Raw genomic sequence first — 15,489 nt, forward strand, 5'->3', positions numbered from 1 at the left:
AAAAGTTGAAGATCTGAGTCATCTTTAATATTTCTAGGAGCCTTAGAGCAGACAGACAGTGAAGTACTTTGCACTTTGAAGTTTACAAAATACCTTTCCTAATCTCAATTGTATCCATTATGAGGTAAGTTTTTCTTTAAAAAAATTCCATGTCTAAAAAGAACTAAATTTAGGTAGCTCAATTTGCTTCTACAGATAATTCTTTGATTATCATTATGCTGCCTTTAAATCAAAATCAATCTCAGAAACAAGAACCTTTAAACTTCACATTAAAAATCAACTTACATAGTAAAAATTAAATATTTAAACAAATAAGACAATATATCCTTTGCATGAACTCTCGTTCTTGAAAGTAGTCACCTTTAAAAACATAATTCCAATAATAACGGCAAGTTGAGCCATAGTACAGAAGCTAGGGCATTTGCCTTGCACACAGCTGACTTGGGTTCAATCCCTGGCACTCTGTATGCTTCCCCCAGCTCACCAGGAATGAATCCTCAGCTCTACAGATCCAGAAACACGCCCTGAGCACTGCTGGATGTGCAAAAAATAACAAAAATAATGATAAATAAAACATAATAGTATTGTTCAAATATTATCACTTTTTAAGACATCCTAAAGTTTTTTGTTTTGAAATTGCTTTCTACGTGTTTTTAGGTTCTCAACAATGATAAGGATTTAACTTTTAAGCATAGTTTGGATATCAGAAGCAGCCAAAAGAAATAATAAGACCCCTGGGAAAATTTTTGCTTCCCTGTAGGACTATTTTGAAAAAATATCTTTTGGGGTAAAAAGAATTTCTTTTGAGTATAAAAATTTGGACTATTTGATAAAACTCATCATTGAAATTTTAAATAACTCCACTGTCAACACAATCCTTTGTAAAATATGCATGCAATTAATTTCTACCTCAAGGCATCCCTAAGATGATAAACTTGACTTACTTTTAGTAATATAAAATAATTGGTCTTATAAAATACAGCATACTCATTAGGTATTTTTCAGGGTCACTTTATTCCAAAGATTGTTTTGATTGTGGACATTCAACAGCAATGACAGTAAGAAATGGACTTGAGAAAGGGTTCTGGAGAAATCTTGTGTCTGCAATGTTGAGAGTAAGTCTGATCCCAGACAAGAATTTACAACCAAGAAAACTGGGATAGTCCTGTTTGGGGTTTGTCATTAATGAATAGTATGCATGTGATCAAAGCCTCCACCTGTGCTGGACATAGGTCAGAAAGGCTGAGCTAGACCACTCCAAAGTCTTCCTGCTCCAGTTACCCATCATCCAAAGTGGCCTGACTCTCAGTTCTCAAAGGCACATGTTATTACTTTCAGTTCTGTGGTCTTAGTTCACAATGAATACCTTATGAAAAAGAACAGGATGAACTATCCAATACGATTTCTCATGAAGCCAAGTTAGCAACCGTCTCCCTCTGCGTGGTGATATATTAGCCATCTTTTGCTTTTACTTTCCAGGTGACTAACTTCTTTTTTTTCATGCCTTTTTTACCTTTCATTTTTTTAAAATTTTTACTAGTGAAACACCATGAGGTACAGTTGTAGACTTACAAATTTTTGTGCTTGGGTTTCTATTATACAATGATCCCTCCACCAGTGCCCATTTCCCACCACCACAGATCCCAGTATCCCTCCCACCCCCCACTCTCCCCCATCCCACCCTGGCTCTGTGGCAGGGAATTCCCTTTTGTTCTCTCTCTCCTTTTGGGTGTTGTGGTTTGCAAAAGAGGCATTGAGTGGCAATCATGTTTGGTCTATAGTCTACTTTCAGCATTCTGAAAGGTGACTAACTTCTTATCAGTTCTTCCTCTAGGTGTAATATTATACTAATTAAAAATTGAGATGGCAATCATTGTCAAAAATAACTCTTAGAAGCAGGAAACAAAATGATCAATTCTTTTTTTCCAAAAAAGAATTCCATCATTCTTTGATGGTTTGATTTGACAGAATCTTATTTCTTGGCTAATTGTTCTTGGTGGTCAAGATAAAAGTATAAATTTAAAAAAAAAGGTTATTGCCGTTACTGAGTGTATATGACATAACAGGATGCTTTTAAAATACTTCAAATAGCTCTATAGAAGAACTGGGAAAGGAAAATCAAACAAATGCATTCAAAATGGAAGAAAAAATTCTATTTGAGTTGTCAATGGGTGGCAACTACAGAGAAGTTAGAAGAGATGTGCAATCCATCACATCCATCAAAGCCCTCCTCAAAAGGATAGAGGGAGGAGCCTAGTTCAAGAATAAAAATATAACCTACTTAAGAAAAGATGAATCTTGAAGTTCACTGCAACTGGAATAGGACAGGAGGGTACCATGCTGAGTGAAGTGAGTCAAAGGGAGGACAGATGCTAATCATCTCTCTCATAAGTGAAGCATAAAGAAACATAGTAAGGAAACCAACAAGAGCCAAAGCTAACATACCTTGAGAGTCAGCATATAGAACTGATTTTGCTAAGGATGTGGGGGTGGGTTTGGGCCAAGGGGAGGAATAAACAGGGAACAAGAGAGTGGTAGGAGATAATCTGGTGGCAGATAGGATTCAAGAACATTGTGTTCTTAAAACATGAATATTAACACTACTATAAATCATAATGCCTCAATAAAATTATGACTTGGTATAAGCAATCAATTCAGACAAAGGGAAGAAAAGGAAGTGAGGGAAAATGAATTATAGCAGAGAGGAAGAAGGAAGATAAGAAAATGGGAGCAAACAAGAAAAGGAGATAGAGAGAAGTCAATAAAAACTATGAAAGTAATGGTTAAAATTGGTTAGTTCCAGCAGAGATAGTTCAAAGGATTGGAACACATCACATGACAGGCATGTCTGAGTCTGCGATCAAGCCCCTGTACCCCTCCTCACTGTTGGGTACCCCTGGTAGCACCACATCAATGGCCCTGGGAGACTTGCAGCATCAGGCCCCAGCACCAAAACTTCTGGCATGCCTAAAGGTGCAAATACTGCTGGGTGCAGTCCTCGGGTCTCCTGACCACTACGTAGGAACACCCATAAACAAAAGTCAGTTTTCAAAGGTTAATATTATTACGTTTATATAATGTAAAAATCTGCCCTCCTCTAAAAGTTAGCAGTTACCTAGTTTCAAGTGTGTGTGTGTGTGTGTGTGTGAGAGAGAGAGAGAGAGAGAGAGAGAGAGAGAGAGAGAGAAGTGGAGTGGAAGAGAAAGAGAACAAATGGTTGAGTCATTGAAATAGCTTCAAAATGAATAAGGGTGCGATGAGATATGGAAGAACTGTATATTACAGGGTGGAAATACAGAAGAGAGAAGAGTTACCTAAAGTGAGGGTATAGCAAGCAGTAAGATCACACAAGTAGGATATGCAAGTCCTATAAATATTGATATTGCTTTGAAAAATGTACACAGCTTGGCGAGTCTTCCCTGTCACCAGGCCTGAGCAATGTCCATTCTATTAATTGTATTGTCCAGACAGCTGTACACACATTCACATTCCTTGTAATGCTTTCAATGATGTCATAGATGAGCAAACTTTGTCAGTCATTTTTATTCCCTTTTACATAGAAAGACAATCCTAGAGGTGGTAGAAGTCACCAAAAGTCCTAATCAAGAACAGAACATTAAGTGAAATTGTAACTCTCTTAACTATATCTTTCAGAAAAAAAATAATTTTTAATAATGCTCTCACATTTAATGATCACAATTTCTGATGACAATTGTGTTCCCAAGCGGTAAATTTTGTTGGCAGAGCCACCCACATCAATCACTCAAGAACACTGAGTTTTTGAAGACGGTAGGGTGCAACCTGCTAAGAGGTAATATTTTATACTGTTAATTTCTTTTCAGAACCAAACCTGTCTCTTATCATGAACGAGCTCTCTTTTCAGATTGTAACTCAAGATGCAAATGTTCAGAGACAAAGTGGGACCCCATGTGTGGTGAGAATGGAATCACGTATGCATCGGCTTGTTTTGCTGGTTGTCAAATCTCTACCAGGACTGGGAAAACTACTGTAAGCAATCTTCTCAAAAGGACGCACCCGTGGGCCTGCTATAGTGCACATGTACATATGGGGTGGCTGGCAGGGGAGGTCAGGGACCAACCCAGGAGGCTACTTATATGTGTCTTGATTCTTACTCTCACCTTGTCTTCCTGTGTAGAAATAAGAAATATTGTCATCACTGGTGGAACTTGAGTGGCTGAAAAAAACAGGGTGAAAATTCTAACTGTATAGCATGCAGGAGGAACTTGATAATCATTTAGTCTGGTGCTATCATTTTGCTTACAATCAATTTTAGTTCCCAATGAGAAAGTCCCAATTGCAAGGTCATCCATGCCTCCTGGCTCCAAGACTAATATCCCCAGTTTTCCATCCTTTGATCTAGATTCTTTTGAACAGAGGATCTTGGAGGCCATCTTTAATCAAATGTTTAAGCAAAGATCCACATAGTTATCTGCTATAAGAGCATCTCTGAGGAGAACCAAGGTCGAGAAGACTGGGTAAACATGCCACTTTTGAGAGTTGGCAAGTACACAGTGAGAATCTATGCATATGCCTCAGCAGAGGGAAAGAGGAAACAGAACTGAGTAGGTAGATTAAGACCAAAATCCAAGAGTTAACTGTGTAAACCGCAGTTAGGATTAGGGGTTTTGTAAAAGTATAATGAGAAGTAATTGTGGATAGTTATACACTCTGTCGTTTGTAAATACTCATTCTGGTTACTGTGTGAAAAAAACAGATAATACCCTAATAAGAATAGAAGATGTTGAATATCAATAGAAGGATGTTGAGTATAAAGTGTGTGTGTGTGTGTGTGTGTGTGTGTGTGTGTGTGTGTGCGCGCGCGCGCACGCACTTGCGTATGAGGGGGGTGTTGTGGATAATTCATGATTTAGACCAGAAGAGATAGAGAAGCCAATAATGGTTGAATTTGTTGGTATTTGCTGGGAGATTTCTCTGTGGGATCAGTGATTTAAAAGATCAACCACATGTTCTTTGGATAATTAAATGTATCTATAAAGATCTTGCTTTGCTCCATAAGATCTAACAGAAAAAGAAAAGGCTATTCTTCCCATTATTTATATAATGCTTATATATGTATATGTAATGCATATATATATATATAGTAAAGTCTTTAAAGTATTTCTTTCATTTCATTTAAATAATGGGATGTTCCCCATTGTTTTACAGATATTTTATAACTGCACCTGTGTTGGAACTTCAACCCCTCAATCAGGAAATTCCTCAGGCATGGGAGGAAGATGTCACAAAGATAATGGATGTCCTCAAATGTTTCTATATTTCATTGTAATTTCAGTCATCACCTCCTACACGTTATCCCTAGGTGGCATACCTGGGTACATACTGCTTCTGAGGTGAGGAATAATTGCCCCCCCCCACACTCAATTTTAACATAATGCAGAGGATAATCCTCTAGAGCGGTGATTTCCAGTTCTGAACCAAGGAATCATTATGATTCCTGAAAACTCTTTTAGGCCACTTGTCCTACACCATTACACCATTTTAAACCGCTTTGGCTTTTTAAGACAAACATGTATTCAAAAATACATTTTCCTAATTAAAAATGCTTTCAAACTTTTGCTCTAGAGAAGTGGCTTTTAATCTTTTGGAAAATCCAGTGGCCTAAGGAATGTACACGCTTATATCACTGGAGCCACTCAGTAAACAAAATATGCTATTTCTAATTCTGTGGACAATAAATAATGTAGACAAGATGTGTTTTATAGTAAACATAGGCCCACTGAGTTTAAAATGATTCCATTTTATTTTTTGGTTTTGGACTCACACCCAGAGTGCTTGGGGGTTTCACAACCAGAGGTAACCAAGGAATTGTGCAGTGCTGGGGATCAGACATAGGGTTCCCACACACACAACCCCTACATACAATGTTCCTGGATCATTGATATAATTTTAAGATATTTTAAAGACATGTAATACTTATTTTAAGCTATTATTTTTCTGTGCATTCTTTTCCTGACTTAATTTCAGGGTCTGAATAGTAGGTATATAGGATACTGATAATGTGAGGATTCTAAAGCTTGAGAAGCAAGATAATGACTTCACTTCTTCACAAATCTCTGAAATTTTTTAAATGAATGCAACCTGTTCCATAATCTAAGTAGACATCTTAATTTTTATAGTAAATAAAAACTAAGCATTGATTGCCGGTACATTTTAAACATTTCATTTGAAAAATAATGATTTTTAAAATAGGTCCTTTTTTAATGCAATCAATGAAATTCAGGCCCTCCCGTTGATCGTCGATTTGCTCGAGCGGGCCCAGTAACATCTCCGTTGGAGACTTTGTTGTTACTGTGTCTGGCATATCGAATACTCTCGGTAGCTTGCCGGGCTCTCCGAGAGGGGCGGAGGAATCGAACTCGGGTCGGCCATGTTGGCCGCTTGTAAGGCGAACGCCCTACCGCTGTGCTATTGCTCCAGCAATGGAATTCAAAGAAGAGTGATTATATAAACAACATTATTTCTAAATTGTAAAGTTAAAATGTTCCATTTTTTGTTTGTTGCTTTGAGGGTCACACCCAGTAGTCTTCAGGGCTTAGTCCAGAATTTGGGCTCAAGTCTCACTACTGGTGAACTTAGCGGGGCCATATGGCATGCCAGAGATCAACACAAAAAACCCTCCTTGCTGTATTCTCACACTGGCCTGTGTTTCATATTCTTTCTTTACCCTCTTGTACTTATAACTTTAATGATTTCCTATAGGTTTTTTTCTTCTATTATAATTTATGCTTGAATGATATTGAATCTCTAGTCAGAGATTTTTTAAACTAGGATTCTGACTAATACATTTTTCTTCCTGAGCTAACTTTGTTAGTATTACTCTTATACAATTAATTAAGATCACTTAAAATGTAACTTTTGATAAAATGATTAAGTATAAAGGTAAGCTTTGGTTGGAACTCATCTTTTATCCCACAGTTTTAAAGTGACAAGGTAAGATAAATAGATCACAGGGTCTAATGCTGATAAATCTTTTATTGACAAAGGACTTAAGAACATGAGAAATGTGTGGTTATAGTTTAAGTATGCATTGGAGAAAGCAGTAAAGTACCGCCTAGAGTTCTCAGACCAGGATTGTTACTCATGGGTGCTATTTCTTCATCAGATACTATACTGAGTAGCCATTGGGATCAATTGAGCAGCCAGGATGAGTTTTTTTTTCCCCCATTAGTCCATCAAATGAACCAAGTTGTGTTTTACTGTCAGAAGATGACCCTGAAGGAACAAAGTGGATTTTGCAACTGTTATAAGGCAGAAACTGAATGATTTATACATACAAAAGACTTGGGGCCATGGTTAGCCCTCAGTAATTTTTATTAAATGTTAGCATTAATATCATTATCAAAATATTATGAGTATTGTAGGAAATTTATGAATTAAAAGCTATGTGTTACATGAAGCTATGTATTCTAAATATGTAAATTTTCTTGCACTTGGATGTATTTAGTAAACTCAGATCCTCATTATTGAGGAAAGACCCTGTGCAACAGTGATTTGGTGATTTTGATCAGATCTCTGCTAGGATTCTGTGCCTTTCCATAAAAAGGAGTTATAGCTTATTAATCTTTTGTTATTCATTCAGATTTCTGCATTTACTCTAGAAACTTGGAAAGTTCTCCCCTGGATTTTGTTTCCTCAATTAAACTTACAATTTTTATGTTACTGATGCAATTTGAATACATTCACTGTCACTGTCACTGTCCTCTTGTTGTTCATGGATTTGCTCCAGCGGGCCTAGTAACATTGTGAGGCTTGTTGCTACATTGTTTGGCATATCCAATAAGTCATGGGTAGCTTACCAGGCTTTGCTGAGCTGGAGAGATACTCTCTGGAGCTTGCCCGGCTCTCCGAGAGGGGCAGAGGAATCGAACTCGGGTTGGCTGGGTCGGCTGCATCAAGGCAAACGCCCTACCCACTGTGCTAGCCCTTGAATATGTTATAGATGGGTAATTTGCCTTCTAGAAGTATTAACTGGGAACTTATTTGCATGCAATGGAGAGTGGAATTTACATAATTTGGCTTCCTTCATGAAGATACTGATAAATTCTCAATGGATACTACTTGAATTCTAACAGCATTTCACATGTGTCATGCATTACAATTTGTTTTAACAGACTATGCTTTTGGGTAATTGTGCTCTTCTTGATTTTAGGTGCATTAAGCCACAGCTTAAGTCTTTTGCCCTTGGTATCTACACCTTAGCAATAAGAGTTCTTGGTAAGTATAATCTGTGATTTCATTATGATACCCAACAGAAGTGTATTTTAAATACACCTTAAATAAATTTTAATTAAATTTATTTAAATTTTAAAATGAAATTTAAATACATTTAAAATAAATTGTCTAAATGTTTTATAGCATTATAATGCACAACTAAGTTATGTAGATGATTATTTTATTTCAAACCTTCCTCCATTTCTTCTTTCCCTCAATCCTTTCCTTGATTTCTTCATTGCTTTGTTCCAGAGATGCTTATTAAGAGCCAATGCTATGCCTAGAGCATAAAAAGAATGATTTTTATAAGCATAATGACATTTCCATTGCTGTTATGTGAGAGCCTTCTAAGGGAAAAAAAAGCAAATAATGAATCCGTAAAAAGGCTGAAGCCTAAATATAATTTTTTCAGCTATTAAAACAGGGACTCTGTGGAGCTTCTCTCAGTGCTAGGAAATGCCAATACGCATTAGTTAAAACACATTAATAAAAGAGTGAATGAACTGGACAAGGTTTCTGTCCTTAAAAGCTTATACTCTAAAAAAGAAAGGAAAATATCATAATTATTTCTTGGTAATTTGATCCAATAAAAAAGAACTGCAGGAAGAAAAACAAACTCAGAGTCTTAAAAAAATCTGAATATTAATTTGTTTTACATAGGTATAAAATAAAATGGGTATATATGAATATACAATATACTGATAAAATTGAGAAATCCAAATGAAAGTTTATACCATCACAATGAATAGAAGTTGTATGGAAAAATGTCAAATTATTAAATATGAAATATGAACATGACTGGCACTGGATTTTATGTCTACATCAATTTGGGGATATGAGTGCTACCCTACAGTATAAAAAAAGATTTTAAGTATAAGGCATAATATATTAAATATATTCCTTAAAAATAAAAATACAGGGCTGGAGTCATAGCACAGCGGGTAGGGCATTTGCCTTGCACACAACCAACCCAGGTTCGATTCCAGCATCCCATATGGACCCCGAGCAGTGCCAGGAATAATTCCTGAGTGCATGAGCCAGGAGTAACCCCTGTATATCATCAGGTGTGGCCCAAGAAGCAAAAAGTAAAATAAAATAAGACAAATTAAAAATAAAAATATATTCAAGAATAGCAAAAATATAAGCAAAATCAGAAGACAAGAATAAAATGACCAACAACCAAATAGAAAAATGGGTAACGATATGAATAGAAATTTCATGGTAAAGAACATATAAATGCCTTTGGAGATCTCAAAAGACAATCAAGCTCTGTCATATCACAGTATAAGGGGTAAGGTCAGAACTCATGATGGAATGAGGCATCCCCTATCTCTGCCTTTCGTCTAGTTAGATAATAAGCTCCACGTACATCAATGGGTAGGCCAGACAGAAAATCAACAAGAAAATAATGGCCTTAAAGAATATAATAGAGCAGACGGACATTTTAGCAGGGTTTGAACCAGGGTTGGCCTTATGCATGTCGAGTACTTTACCACAATACTACTTCTCTGGCCCCAGAAATGATAACTTTTATGGTTTCATTGTACAAGATTACTAAGCTTTCAACACTACCAAAGATCCCAAGACCTTTCACCACTGACATCATGTCATTAAGTTTGGCTCTTCTTTTGTCCTCCTCCACGACGGGTTGGTAATTGCTTTTGTGCTAAAATTATAAGTGTCTATCTTCAATAATGTAGCACTGTAGCACTGTCCTCCCGTTGTTCATCGATTTGCTAGAGCAGGCACCAATAACGTCTCCACTGTGAGACTTGTTGTTACTGTTTTTGACATATCGAATACGCCACGGGGAGCTTACCAGGATATGCCTGTGGGTGGGATACTCTCAGTAGCTTGCTGGGCTCTCCTAGAGGGATGGAGGAATCGAACCTGGGTCGGCCGTATGCAAGGCAAACGCCCTACCCACAGCACTACGCTCCAACCCAATAATGTAAAATTCAATATTTTCCATCCTATTGTTTTTTATTGCTTTATATACCACAGACAAGTGAGAGCAAACAGCACGTATCCGTCTACTCTTATTTTACTTGGTACAGTACTTTGCAGGTTCCATCCGAGTCACAGCAAACGGCAAGATTTCATTTTTTTATAACTGTAATATTTCTTTGTGTCTATAGACAACTTCTCTTATCCATCTGTCTGTTACTGAACATTTAATTTGCCCTCATTTCATGGAGTTTGCATGAACACAGGTTTGCATATATTTTTAGAGTTAATGTTTTTGTGCTCTTAAGTTAGATGCTAAAGAGGAAACTTACTGGGTCCTATAAAAGCTCTGTTCTGATATCTACTTGGGAAGTTTTCCACAGAGGCTGAACCAGACGACATGTCCACCAAAGAGAATGAGGGTTTTGTTTACAACACACGCTTACCCACACGATTTATTCCTTTTCTCTTTGGTATATGCCATCTCACAGGCATGAGAATATATCTCATTGTGATTATTTGCACTTACTGATAATAAGCAATGATGAACACTTTTCATACGCCTGCTCATCATCCATATTCCTTCTTAAGGGAAGTGTCTATCCATCTACTCTCTCCATTTTGATGGTATTATTGGTTCTATTGTTGTTGAACTTCTTGAGAGAGTTGTATCCTAGATTTTAGTTCTTTATCAGATAAATAATGTGAAAATGTTTTCCCCATTTAGTTGGGTGTCTTTTGAATTTTTGTTCAAGTTTGTTTTGCCATGCAAAAACATTTTAGCTTCATGTGACCCCACTTGTGTGTTTGTTTTTCATTTTGTCACTGGAGTCAAATCACTGAAGGTACCGCTGAAATTTGTATCCTGAAGAGTTCTGCTTATATTTTACTTAATTTATTTTATTTAATTTATTTACTTAATTTTACTTAATTTATTCTGGCCTAATACTTCAGTTGTGATTTCACTGTGAGTTAATTTTTATCATGATGAGAGATGAGGATGCAATTTTTCCATCCCCCTTTGTTGAAGAGGCTTTCCTTGCTCCACTTCATACACCCAACAACTCTGTCTTAGATCAACTGTACATACATCTGACTTATTTCTGGATTCCAAATATACATTCTTCTCAAAAACACAGGGACATTCTCAAATATAGATCACACATTGGGATAGAAAATAAATCTTAGTAAAATCATGTTCACTGTTTTTGTTTATCACAATGATTTGATGTTAGAAATAAAATGCATCAAGAGGGACTGGATATATAGTACATGGATTAAGGCCTTGCATTTGCCTGACTTCCTTTCCAACCTTCGCAACGCCTGGTCCTTCAAGCACTGCCCAAAGCAACCACTGACCATTGCTAGGTGTAATCCAAGCCTCTGAAAAAAAACACAAAAAGAATACTTCAAAATTTTTAAATAGAGATATTTTCAGTGAGAAGTTTACATCAAAATTTCAGTAAAATTATAAAGATATAAATATGTGTGTATACATATATATATATATATACTCCTTAAATATACAGGAAGAAACTAGAAAAAGAACAACTATAAGCAAATATTACCAGAAATAAAGAGATAATAAAAAGTTAGATTAAAAACTAATAAATTTTAAAAAATTAAGTGTAATATAAAACATCAATAAATTAAGATCTTTGTACATGAAAACATAAATAAAATTAGCTAGACTTACTATGAAAAAGTGAACCATAATAAAGCAGTGATATTAAAACATATACCACAGAAATGCAGTAATCATAAGAAACTACAATGAATATCTTGTATAACAACAAATTAGGTAAGATCATTGTCCAGGTCTTCCATTTCTCAAAATACGTCTTGTGTTTGGTGTCTATTTGGGGTGGAGGTAGCATATTCTGATCCAGTTCTGTCCAAAATGATCCCTTTGGGCGAGGAAAGAGATGATTCTTTCATTCCAAAAGGTTGGGTGTTTTAATCATCACAATTATTTGTGTTTCTCACAGCAGGAATTCCAGCTCCAGTATACTTTGGAGTTTTGATTGACACTTCATGCCTCCAGTGGGGATTTAAACCATGTGGAAGTCGAGGATCCTGCAGATTGTATGACTCCAACGCATTCAGGTATTGACACAGGCTCCAGCCTCCCATGTTTCTACAATATCATTGACACTAATTATTCCACCAGCAGTTTTATTGCTTATAAAAAAGGACAGTCCAATGATGAAATGTGTTCCATTTTATAGACTTATGCTATTGTTCTTCAATTATTTGGTTACGTCTTTCATTTTTTCTCATATCTAACACGGATTCCGCTTTGAATGAGTAAACATCTTTAAAATATGCCATAACATTCCAGAACAGAGTATAATTTTAAAAGTTCATGCACACAAGTGAGCAATTCCTTGAAACTCTGAAGCATTTAAATTTAGGTCACATTTCGGGTTTAATTCTTTCCTTTTTCAAATCGAGCCAGACTGTCCCATTTACGTCAGATATAATCCCCTTGGGCAAGAGTTGGATTTGGCTCTGAATCTGTCCGGCTTTTATTGCCAAACTGATGTTCAATTATTCCAGTACTTGAAATGCATAAAAGCAAAAGGTTTTCTCTGTGTATGAGAGTATGTACAGGGCTGAGGGGATCTGGCTTTTAACTATGGTATCATTTAGTTCAATTCATCAAACATTTAGTCCTTGTATTGCTTAAAGCAATGCTTCAATAGCTTAAAGGAGTGGAGGTTTCTTGTTTTATTTTTTTTTTAATTCTGACAATCTGAGAATTTATTTTAGAAAAATAAACTGACGCTGACCCATAGGAGTGGGATGTAAATTGAACCCACCATCTCAAATGAGTTTGCTTAAGTAGGCTTTGAAGTGATGTGAGAATTTTATTTGGGTCTCAAAAAGGGTCTGGATCTGTGAATAGAATTTGAGTTACACTACTCACATTTGCTAAGGCTGTATTCATTTTATTGTAAAAAAAACCAATTTCACTCAATCAGAGGCTAAGAGTCTGTGAGTCTTTCAAGCCATCATCCCGTACCTTTCTGTTTTACGGTAGATTGTAGATCTAAAGGCTTTTCATGGTAGAAAATGATTCACACTGGTTCATTCTTCATTATGCTCTACTGAAACCCTGATGCCAACTTCAGGGCGTTTTAAAAGTTTTTTCAGAGGGAATTAGTACATTTAATGAGAAGGCGCCCACATAGTTCAAACATGAGCACTTCTAAGAATGAAGGGGGAAAAAAATGACTCTTGGACAATTCTGACCAAAGCTGGGACTGTTCTAACAAACAAGGATGGTCCCCTGATCTAAAGGAATAATTTACAGATAAAAGGGAGGTGATGATATCATTACTAATAACTCACAGTGGTGGAATTATTCAAAATGCTTTATATTAGCCTTCAACAGTGTGTCAAATGTTCACAGATATGACTTTTATAGCCATGATATTGGCACTTCTCCCCCACCCCCTTAGTTCAAGTTTAACCGACGCTACAAAAAGTCTAAGGTGATGTCTACTATACACATCACTTGACTTGTCCCACAGTACAACTTGTGCTATTCTTGCCAAGGGAAGACAGACCGGCCCCTCCCAACTCCTGTGGGACTGTTCCAATCCCACATCACATCTGGCAGAGTTTAAAGTCTCATGTTTTAAGCATGACAATAGCAACAGAGGTTTGTTCCTTTGTGGCTGCCCACTGCAGCTGGGTTCTAATATGACCTGGGGCTCTCTTCTTCTTAGAGAAATATTCTTGGTCTTCATCAGACTTAGTGGTATCACCACCAGGCTCCCAGTCAGTCGGGAACATGTCTCCATGTCTTTCACTGAACTGGAAGTTTCCAAATCAGGCTTGGCATCTCACCCACAGAACGGCCAACAGGAAGGTCACTTCCAGTGACCTGTGAGAGGGAATTATTAAAAAATCATCCTCCTGGTGGTTTTATTCATAATTATTCATTTTATGGAAGTACTATATGAATTATTCCTTTCATATTTTAAAATCAGACACGTGCAATAATTATGACTGAGATTCTTTCTTCTTCTAGACACATATACCTGGGACTAACTGTGATTCTGGGCACAATGTCCATTTTCCTAAGTATTGCAGTACTTCTCACTTTAAAGAAAAATTGTGTTTCAAAACACAGAAGCTTTAGAACCAAGAGAGAAAGAACAATGAACAAATCTTCTACAAAAGTCAAGAAGGAAAACTGTGCTACAAGTGATCATTCGCTACAACCCAGCTACTGGCCGGGCAAGGAAACGCAACTTTAGGAAAATGCTTTGAAGCAACTTTTCAGTTTCTGGAAATTCTACCAAGGACTTCGATCAAAAGGGTATTAAGTGCATAATTCTTCCTCTTTTCAGAAATTTTCTGTTTCAAATCCCAAGCGTTAGATAATATACCTGATAACAAATATAGTTAAACATATTACAAATGATAGAGTAACAAATTTAATTTTAAACCTCCTAATTTATATACAAATTCCATATATTGTTTTCTCATTCTATAATTTTGCTTTGTGCACACTAGCTGTAATCCTCTAGTTTAATTGCAAATACAATTTGCAAATCGAGATGTTTATCTTAGTAACAGTCTTAAAACCCATCTTAGCCTCTTCCAAATGTTGCCTGTAAACTCTTTCTCTACTTTAAAATGTAACAATACATATAAAAATATGTGTTATCAAATATCTGAGGGCATTCACATTTTTGGTTTTATCTCTTCTGTATGCTTTATGTGAGATGTCTTAAGTGACCATGCTCGTAAATAAAATTGTTACAAGCTTTATTGTCTTTATATGAATTTAAAGGATTAAGAAATATTGTATATATAGCAGTGGCCACATTTTAATGTATGTAAGGAACTCATGCATGAGATGTTATCCTCAAACATTTGAAAGTTTAACTTGTGAAAGAGACTAATTAAATTAGTTGTTTAACCTCAGAAGGCAGAGCTGGGACTAAACCCAGGTCTAAATATGTCTTTCCATCACACCAGCCTGACCCAATAATGCGGTACTAAATAAACTACTTGTATTACCTGCATGTTTCTGTTTTTTATATTTTCTTTAGATCAGTCTTATCCCATAATTGCCATCATCTGTGTTTACCAACAACATGAAATTCATCAACAATAATTATAAACCATGAGAGTTTATTTAATTTTTTTCAGCTGATGATTCGAATTACTGATCTTCTAAAAGAAAAATTCAAAATATGTTATTTAAGCATAAGTCAGATGATCAAAGACAAACTACTAGAATTCTCAGAATGGTGAAAACTGGAATTCGCA

The 15,489-nt window shown here is 36.2% G+C and overlaps 1 protein-coding gene across 2 annotated transcripts in view; it reads left to right on the forward strand.

The window, feature by feature from the left end:
• Positions 1-14,824, forward strand: part of SLCO1C1 (solute carrier organic anion transporter family member 1C1) — a 37,429-nt gene extending 22,605 nt beyond the window's left edge. Inside the window, exons 10-14 of one of the 2 annotated variants that reach the window (XM_056134617.1) lie at positions 3,843-4,008; positions 5,188-5,372; positions 8,192-8,256; positions 12,189-12,306; positions 14,240-14,824. In XM_056134617.1, the coding sequence (XP_055990592.1) occupies positions 3,843-4,008; positions 5,188-5,372; positions 8,192-8,256; positions 12,189-12,306; positions 14,240-14,468 (763 nt within the window). In that variant the 3' untranslated portion in view covers positions 14,469-14,824. The remainder of the gene's footprint in view (positions 1-3,842; positions 4,009-5,187; positions 5,373-8,191; positions 8,257-12,188; positions 12,307-14,239) is intronic. The other variant, XM_056134619.1, reaches the window with a different exon arrangement.
• Positions 14,825-15,489: the final 665 nt, after the last annotated feature.

The sequence above is a fragment of the Sorex fumeus genome, unplaced genomic scaffold, assembly GCF_029834395.1.
Source record: "Sorex fumeus unplaced genomic scaffold, SorFum_2.1 ptg000100l, whole genome shotgun sequence".
Classification (NCBI taxonomy): Eukaryota; Metazoa; Chordata; class Mammalia; order Eulipotyphla; family Soricidae; genus Sorex; species Sorex fumeus.